General features: G+C 32.5%; 1 protein-coding gene across 1 annotated transcript in view; it reads right to left on the bottom strand.

Moving 5' to 3' along the window:
• Window positions 1–203: 203 nt before the first annotated feature.
• Window positions 204–9,986, bottom strand: part of LURAP1L (leucine rich adaptor protein 1 like) — a 55,061-nt gene continuing 45,278 nt past the window's right edge. The window contains exon 2 of the mRNA XM_049770431.1: window positions 204–1,516. Within this exon, the coding sequence (XP_049626388.1) occupies window positions 1,142–1,516 (375 nt within the window). The 3' untranslated portion in view covers window positions 204–1,141. The remainder of the gene's footprint in view (window positions 1,517–9,986) is intronic.

Genomic DNA, 9,986 nt, shown 5'->3' with positions numbered 1-9,986 from the left:
AAACTAAATGTTTACTACAAAGTTATATTTTTAGGTGTCATTTATGACAATTCTCCATCACTGGTTGAAAAAAATGTCCTATGAACTGTATGAATTATTTTGTGTTATCATTCATATACTTTGTCTATTTATCCTCGTGCTTATATACACATATATATTATTAGATAAGCAAAATGAACAAAAAATGACTGTCAATGAAAATCTTTAAAACACAATTATTTTAGAATAGGACACATTTAAGTGATATTTTATCACTGTAGAGTTTTCTACTACTATCCAAAAGTAAAACTTTTCCTTTGGTAACATTTGATCACTTATTTTTGAGGTGGATTTACGAATTTTGTTACACATCTTTTATTTGGAATAATGTGTGAGGATTATCAGACCCCAAAATTACCTGCAAATCAAGCCAATAAGAAACATTGGTTTCATGTAAAAGGAAAAACCTCTATCATCTAATTTTAATTATTTGAAAATATAAGAGAAATATTTTCACGCATCTAAACCTATGATTCAAGTAAAGATAATCAATGAAAACTTGTTAGTCTCAACATAAACTTGAATTGCATATACCTGGAACTTCCGAATGACTGTCGAATAAGAGTATATGACTAATTATATTGTCAAGTTTACAATAGGAAGTGGTACCTTAGAAATTATGCCTAGCATTTCCCTAAGAAGATAACTCAAAACCATATACAAATAGTTATATACCTTAATTATCTTCCAGAAGATGAAATTTTAAGTCATTTAAGAATACAAGCAACAAAATTAACTATTATCAGACTTTGGTTTATTGTAAAATTTAGCAAAGATTTTCTTGTTAATACCTGGCCTTCTTGCTCTAAAAACAAAATATAATTATTGCTTATTCTTTTCTCCCTTCTTTATTTGTGCTACTACAAAAGAAGGGAGAACAATCGTTGTAATAAATAAAGATATAAGAGATAAAGACCACCAGTCAAGATGAGAAATATTAGGAGCAACAGAAATATCATTAAGCAGTTTCAAAATAAGCTTCTTTTTTTAAATGTTGTTATATATATATAAAAAAAACAGAAATCACACCAAAAATATAGCAGCAGAGAAGAAGGATAAATACAAGTTAATTGCACACTAATCCCATGCAAAAAATGGGTGATTAGCCAAAGCAATAGTATTCAGAATTCAGTTTGGAATGCTTGTGCAGTGCCTGTGAGTCCTCTATTATGGAGCTGTCATTAAACTGGTCCAAATCTGATGGCGTCTGATGGCCTGGGACATCATCTGCCAATGTGTCCAAATAGCTCCCCACAGAGATACCATCCAGCCCATCACTGCCATCATGTAGGCTGTTGTAGCTGCCATGTAAGGAGGTGCTCTGACTCTCCAATAAACTGCATAGGCTGCCACTGAGACTGCTGCCTCTGCTAGTAATGGTGGCTTTCTCTTCAATCATCCACTTGATGGACTCAATGGTTTCATTGATAAATAGCAGTTGACGCATGAGTTTCACATCTGTAGCTCTGAGGTTAACCTATGGAGAAAGGGAAGAAAAATAAGCCAATTATTTTTACATTCTTAAAATACCGAAAATTCATTTTCTTTGTGACATTTGCAGTATTTCATTTGATTTCACTAGGGGAGGGGGTGGGAAGGGCAAAACTGTCGATGCTCAGGGTTAATTCCTGATGGTGCTTATAGACCAGATTCAGTGCCATTGATCAAACTAGGGTTGGCCATGTGCAAGATAAGGGGTCTAATCTCCTGTACCACCTTTTTGTTTCTATATTTCAATTTTTAATAGGGACATCCTACCCCCACCCATCTCAGTGGTGCTCAGGTTGGTGGCATGGGCCTAAAGTTTTGGTGCTCTGTTTGCTGCTATGTGAGGCAATCAGATTTCTACCTGGTGGTAGTAGGTCAGGTGGTGAGAGATCAAATTCAAGTTACATATGTGCTAGACATGTTCACCTCAACCATCTGCCTGTCACATTCCAAAATTATAAAATTCTAAATAAAAAAGAAACATTTTTAGGTATCTTTTTAAAAACGACTGATCAATAGTTATCCATTATAAAAAAATCAATTTGTTCCAGATGCATCTATCTCAAATAAACTATTTCTACATTATCTTCTGGTTCTAACTTAGATGTCTAAAAAAAGATTTTTTCATTAGGTGAGCTATTAAGATTATTACTTGCTCTGATCAGGTTAGTAGTTTATGTTTATAGTTTATGAATACTAGGAAGTTCAGGAAATAAAGGTATCAATATCACTGTATCACCATCATAACAGGTTTTACTATAAATGTATCAGGACATGAGTATGTGCTACAGTTATTATTTTTTCTTTATTTATTTTCTTTTTTATTGGGGGGTTTGGGCACACCTGGTGATGCTCAGGGGTTACTCCTGGTTATGCGCTCAGAAATTGCTCCTGGTTTGGGGACCATATGGGACATTATAAGTTAGCATGGGCAAGGCAGATGCCTTACTGCTTGCACCACCGCTCTGGCTGCTACAGTTATTATTTTTATCTTCATTTAACAATGAAAAAAATTGAGACCTAGAGAAAAGAAATAGAACTACAGAAAAGATATCCACTATTTTTTAATTATTTGACAATATACAACATACAGTACATTTCACTTTTTAAGAACAAAAATTTATCTAATATTCTGTAAAAATAAAATGGTGACAAAAATGCTAGGCTGATCAGTTTATACGATAAAACACACTTTCAAAACATCTTCTATTTGTTTCAGTTATTTCAAGGATATTCCTAATCAAAATTGGAATATGAAGCTTTAAAAGTTATAGAATTCTCCTATAGTTCTTTTACATATGTAGCTCTTGATTTAAATATCAGGAATATGTCATCATAGTCACAAAAATTAGAACTGGGAAAGTGGTCACACCTGGCAATACTGAGGGGACTGAACCAGGGTTATCCCTTTAAGGCAAGTTTTTTATCTCCTATAATATTTTGCCAGTAACCCCCAAACTAATTTCTTTGTGGGTGGGTCCTACAGTTCAATAAGAACATTTGATAATATCACAAGTAAGGTAAGTTTGGAATGGAGGGAAGAGAGCTAATTGTCTCTTTAAGGATTGAGTTCATTTTAATTTGTGGATTTCTAGAGTTATCAAAGGCATTTATTCTTGAGTGACTCAATCTATAATGGAGAAAGGAGCCTATTGTCTTCATATCTATGTGTTCATATTATTAAAATATTTCCTGGTTAGGAGTTAATTCATAACTAAAGGTGAACTTTGGATTGAGTGAATGTGATAAACATTAGGAAAGATGAAATTTATGCCAGTGACTTCAAAGTTGTAAGATTACATCTTTGTTATATAAAGTACAATTTAAAAAACCCTAACTTTTACTAGCATATTAAATAAAGTTACTCAATTAGCTTGACTTCTTTTATCTTCTTTGAGAAAACTGCCTTAAAATAAAAAAAAAATAGCTCTACATTTATGAGTAGTCATATGTGAGCTTAGTAAATTTTAGAATGTTTTCTCATATGTGTTGTCTCAATAACCTTGAAATTAAGTATGTTGAGTGAGAGGTTTCCTGGTAGTCTTTATGTTGAAATTCACCCACGCACTCCATGATCCATCAATATAATGAATAACTTACAAGTGTTTACAAATTACCAAATATGTGTGGAGCCTTAAAAATGAGCCAAGTCTTCTTAAAAATCTTTAGTTAGACATGTGTAGCTGAAAAAAACTTGTGTCCATCAGAAACATGGTATAAAATAAATGTGGCTATTTCTCAATTATTTCCAAATAAATCACAGCTGCATTTTGTTCATATCCCACCTTGTTCCATGACAATGTTCTCATCTATGAGTAGTCCTGTATTGATCTAGTAATCTCCTCACTTGAAATAACTTTATTCTTCTCTCCACATACCATTTGTGAAGTCCTTTTCCACCCACCAGGTTCTGCTTGCTAATTCTAGCTTTCTCAGCTGGCAAAATCAACCTCTAAAGTTCTTTTAGTTTGCTCCTCCCAGATAGAGTAATTTTATATATCTTACATTGCTATCCATAATTATGTCTTTTAGATATTCCTTGAGCTGAATTTCAAGTGTTTCCAAGTAAGAATGCATTGACTATAATTCTTCTCATAAGTTCTGAAAATTGATTTTTTAAATTAAATAATCATAATGTTGGTCTTGTGGAAGTTCAGCTCTTAAAAACAATACTTCATGTTGGGAATATTGAGTAGGATTGTACATTACTAAATTTACATTATTCAAACTAAAATTAAAAGTTTGCATTACTCTGGAGCTAGCAATTTTTGTCTTAGTTACACAATGGCTGCACTAAGTACTGATTTTTATTTAGTTGTATTGGGTAATATAGATAAGAAGGAAGTAGTCTATGTAATAACTAATGTTTCCTTTACCTATGCAATGATTTGTTTAAATAAATGAAAAATCTTTTTTTTTTTCTTATGAAAGCAAACATTCACAGGTCAATGAACTACTGTTGTGGGAAAAAATGATGAAAGAAGTCCGTTAAGAAAGTGCTGATCTGACTGCTAATAGTTACATAACTAACTATGTCTGTGTCCTCCTGGTGAGAGAGTAAACAGCTTCCTACTGTGGGACCACTAAGCCAGACAGTTCACATGGCTGCCCTCCATTACTCCATTACTCCAGAACTCCACACTGCTGCACACTATTTTTTTCTAGAACTAAGGTATATCTACCCAACTACTGACGAACTTCAACGTATGAGCAATCACAACAGACCTGAACCACAATATTTTTCTCCAGAAACTCTCCTGCCTTGTCTTATTGTTACTCAGGCCTGCTCTTCTGAAATTGGGTGGTCGTTTGAGAATAGCCTTACCCAACACAAGAAACTCTGCCACTCTTTCAGATGAAATTCTATAAATTTTATAAAGGCCAGTTGTCTTTCTTAGGAGACACTGGGAGTTGTTTAAGAAGCAAATTTAATATTCAAAGTCTAACAATTCTTTATTTTAGAGATCCCCTTTCAATCTCTATGTTATATGTAATCCACATATATAGTTTTACACTAAATATAATATGTAATTATATATAATTCATGTGGGGATACCAGTTCTGTCATAATATGTATGCATAGATGAAATCATCCTTACTTTGTAAATTACTTTATGCTTCATCCATGAGTTTGTCAGCATCAGAATTTAGAGGACTAGCTCTACCTGGTCACTGCTCTGTGCCCAGGACTGAAAACAGTGTGGCTCTCACTTAACTAGAATTTGTATATGACCTGGATGACTGCTTCACAGTGGACCGTTTATCTGGAATATTCTTCCTTTAACTTTTGCTATAGGTCAGTGAAACGTGACTTGAAAGAAAAGTAAGAGCTATGTCCAGGAAAAAATATATCAGTTAAAGCATTCCAAGCATGCATTCTCACTTATTTTTTTTAAGTTGGTTGATTTTTGTCTTGATGGGAACCACATCCAAGAATTCATATATGCAAGTTAAGTACTCTACCAATGAGTCACATCCGCTACCCATAATGCTATTTTTTGATTCCCAGGATTCAAATGCTGAGTAACTGGTACAAGGTTATTCCTAGTTTAAATGTAGATTACAAAATAGCAAGTCTGAAGGGCATGGACTCAAAGGTGTGAATCATGCTCTAAACATTCTGTTTGTTCTGAGGTAACTGGTGCTATGAACACAGCACAGGTGTTCTGTAAACACTTGGTAAAATGAGTTAAGAAAGGATTAAACAAATAAAAAACTGACTCAAAAATATTTGCAATATAATTCAAAGAAGAAACTATTCTTTCCTTTTTTCTATTCATTTATCCTTCTCTGATATTTACAAGCATTGCAATGAGAATTTTATCTTTATTTTTAGTCTGTCTTTATTCAAAATTGTAGCATAACAGGTTTTTGTACTGTAAGGTGAACCCTGAAGTGCCATGTCAATTTTGGACAAGTCATAAACTAATGAGTGATCTTAAAAGAACAAGTTGGCATAATAACAAACATTTTCAGATCTATGCTTTCTGCAATACTTTAATTCTAAATAGATACTGTATGTAAGTTCAAATTGATACAGTGCTTTTTAATAAAGGGAGAAGTCAAAATTTCAAGTGAAGAGTTTCAAAATAAGGAAGTAGTTTTGTGTGTTTAAGAGTGTCTCATGAAAATAGGACAGAAATGGGGCTTCACTATTTTAATGACCTTTGAGCTAAGTGACTTGCTTATAGTTCCTAAGCTTTCATGAGCATGAAATCAAGTCCTGGTGTTTTATTCTGAGCTATGGCAAGTCGCAGAACTCACAGGATATGATAAAACTGTCATGTAATAATAATCAATTTTTTCCAAATAGTGAATATTTAATTAAGTAAAAAATATACTCTATCACTTTTATCTATGTAGGTCATAGTCAAAAAGATTCCTTAGATTGAATCATCTCGGGATTTCCATCTTCCTTTTGAAATTGTCTTCGATTCTTTGATATTCCCTAGTCATTTGATTACTAAATGTTTTTTTTATTTTGAGAAATGTGTAAATATTACTTATTTTTATTATTTATATATTCTTATTTTATTTTTATTTTATGTGTAAATATTGATTGAAAGAACTCAGCTGGTATTAAAATCCTAGCTAACAGTTTTTAGCTATTAAAACTGCAGGCAAGTTTTAAAAGACAAAATTTGGAATGCTCTGTGGATTTTAATGACCTTATCAGAAATCATATCACAAAGTTAGTTTGTCCTTGCCAATTAGGCTTAAATAAAACCATGTGATCATATGTGCATTCTGCTCCAAGATAAACATATAACATTTTTTAGCATCAATATATTAAAATGTCCATGAGCTTCTGAATGTATCTTTCAAATGAGGGAAATTTTCCATTCTCTCTTATCACATTGCAAGTTTGGACAGCATTACAACTGCATTTCCCTCATGAAGTTCTTCCTAACTATTTTCATCCTTTTATTTATAAAAACTGGCTAATCTGATAAAAACAGGTTATCTCCTAGCTAGGCATTCCTGTTGGAAAACCCACACTCTAATGATCTAAATTCCAAATGTCCAACAAGCTGAAATACAAATTAAAAGGGAGAGAGACTAGCTTAAAAGTCTATAATCACATACATGAGAAAGGAAAGAGATAAGATCAGTCTTTTAATGGGATGCCCTAGTCTCAGTTTCTAATTAAGAGAGAACAATCACTCCCCCCCCCCCGCCTAATTTGTAACTGGTGAAAGATATTTCCAAGTATACAAAAAAGAAATTTTAAATTAATCTATGGTGCTAAAGGCATTCTTGTAAGGGTGCCTAGGGTATTGTTTTTCTAGCAGTTTATGCCAATTAATTTGCATGTTTTCTTTGTATATACTACTATTTTCTAATTTTCTTCCCTTTTCAAAACTCAATATCTCCTCAATTTGATGACACAAAAGATTTTCTGCCTACTCATTCTCATTTTTAACGGCAGTTTTATTAATTGTCATATTTATAAAGTACAAACTATTATTTTTCTCTGAGTATCTAAATAAATATTATTGTCTCTGCAGTCTAAGAAGATGATGTATCATATTTCCATTTGCTACCTTTGTTTTGGCTACTTCAGGGACTAACCTGTGACCATTTTAAGTCAATACTATTCTGCCAATAAATTCTTTCTGCTGCATTTTTTAACCACTTAAAAGTTTTCAACAACATTTGTTTCTAATTGGGCAATCGAGAATTTTACTTTTACATCAGTCAGCTTTGTTTTTCTTCATTTGTGTTGCTTTTCTGTGGAACTGAAGATAAATGAAATTGTTCATTATTTTCTCAAAACCTGATAGAAGAGCAATTTCCTCAAACTCTCATCAGGGGAGTGCGTTGATTGATGTAGTTTTGATAAATTGAAATGTTGCATTTGCTTTATTTGAAAGGGTCACAGTGAGTTCTCTAACTCTTAAACATAAATTCTTGCCACTGGGCCTGATCCTAATAACTATATTGTTTCTTCTGGTGAGATCTCATGCTTTTGAATAAGACAGGGAATTTTTCAGCCTTATTTCATGAGGCCAGCATCATAATTAGTTACTTATGATTCATTTTCCATATTTGGATACAGTGAAAATTGCTTCTTTGAATGTTTTTCTTTTTTTGGTTAAAAATTTAAAATATTTTACAATTTATGTTGGTAGATCTTTTTTACATGAGTGGATATATTCTAGGGGTACATGTTTCTATACCATATCCATTGCTAGAGTGCCATTATCTCTTCACTTCATAAAAGTGTCCCACTCTTCCCACACCCACCAACCTAAAACTCATTTATGTAAGTTCAGTGTGTTAAGACTAATATATAGTCACTCAAGAAGAATTCTTTGGGAATAATTTTAACAAAAACATGGATTCCCCAATATTTGTAGCAGAGAAACTCACACAAGAAGCTCATACAGAGCAGTAGGGAGTGTTCCTAGTCATTTGTAGTGTGTTTTATCTTCATGTACATTTTCAGCTTAAAACTTAAAAACTTAATTTTCCTATAGAAAATAGGACATGGAATGATTAAATCTGTATTATATATGACTATCCTTAAATTGGGAGGAAAGGAGTCTGTATTATGTAAAGGTTTAACAACTGGCTTCTAAGGAAAATAGACCCACACAAATATAGATACTGTACTAATTTAAAGATGTGGAACATATACTTCCCAAATGATATTAAAACTGTAATATTTGTCAATTACATATCATCAGAGAATGCTTTTGCTTTCCCCCCATAAACTCTTGTATGCTGAATATGTAATTAACAATGAGAGTTGTTTCCAATCTATGAACTCTTTTTTTGTTTTTGGGCCACACGTGGTGACACTCAGGAGTTACTCCTGTTTTTGCACTCAGAAATCGCTTCTGGCTCGGAGGACCATGTGGGGATGCCCGGGTTCATCCTGGGTCAGCCGTATGCAAGGCAAATGTCCTACCGCTGCACCATTGCTCCAGCCCCATCAATCTATGAACTCTTTTCTGAATAATTTCAGTACAAATATTATATACTACCCACCATTAAACTATTTAAAAAGTAAAAATTGTATTTATTAAACTGAAACAAGTTTAAGCATAAGTCCTAATTATATAGAGACTTTACTGACTTAACATGTTTGAAAATAGCATTGCTAAATTAGTTTTTGAGTACAGGAATAATATTTCCCATGAAGGGTTTCCTTAATTCATTCATATTGTGATAGAGTAGAGAATTTTTCTTCCCCTTTTCACTTTGAGCTTAATGTAAATTTATCTATTCTACCAAGCAGAATTTGAGGAACTTAAATTATTTATTCCAAATTCGTAACTTTTTATATAAAGATTCCAAATTATGAGTAGAGATCATTCAGCACCATCAAAGTACATAAAATACAGTTAGAAAGGGAATAATTGATATTTCAAAAAATCACTAAAGCACTTTTGTTATCTTTTAATAGATATATAATATATATCTATATATCTATATATATAGATATATATATAAATGATAAATACTTCTCTATCCTAATAAACAGAACCAGTTAGAACTAACCATAATCAAGGAGTAAAAGGTCACCAATATATACAAAAAATTTATTGTACAGAATATTTAGCGAAATATTAATGACATGTTGAAGAAATAGAACTGTAGTTCTTTTAGTCACATGATTCGAGCCATCTCACCACCCAAAGGCTTAATCTTATTTGTAAATGTATAAGTGCTTATCTTATTAGTTCTATTTATCATAATTCTGATGTCTTCTCTTTCTCATTCTCCCATTTATATTTCTAATCTGCTAACTGAAACTTAGTGAAAACTTCAGTAACCTTGATTTTCTGACTTTTGAGTAATGGATAGTTAATTTCAAAAAAGCTGATTACTATAATTCTTAAAAGTTGCAACTGGGCCTGAGCAATAACACAGTGGGTAAGGTGTATGCAGCCTACCTGAATTCCATCCCTGGAATTTAATATAGTCCCCTAATTTCTGGTAGAGCCAGGAGT

The sequence above is a fragment of the Suncus etruscus genome, chromosome 1, assembly GCF_024139225.1.
Source record: "Suncus etruscus isolate mSunEtr1 chromosome 1, mSunEtr1.pri.cur, whole genome shotgun sequence".
Classification (NCBI taxonomy): domain Eukaryota; kingdom Metazoa; phylum Chordata; class Mammalia; order Eulipotyphla; family Soricidae; genus Suncus; species Suncus etruscus.
The sequence above is the reverse complement of the archived record's forward strand: the minus strand, read 5'-3'. Positions and strand labels throughout refer to the sequence as shown.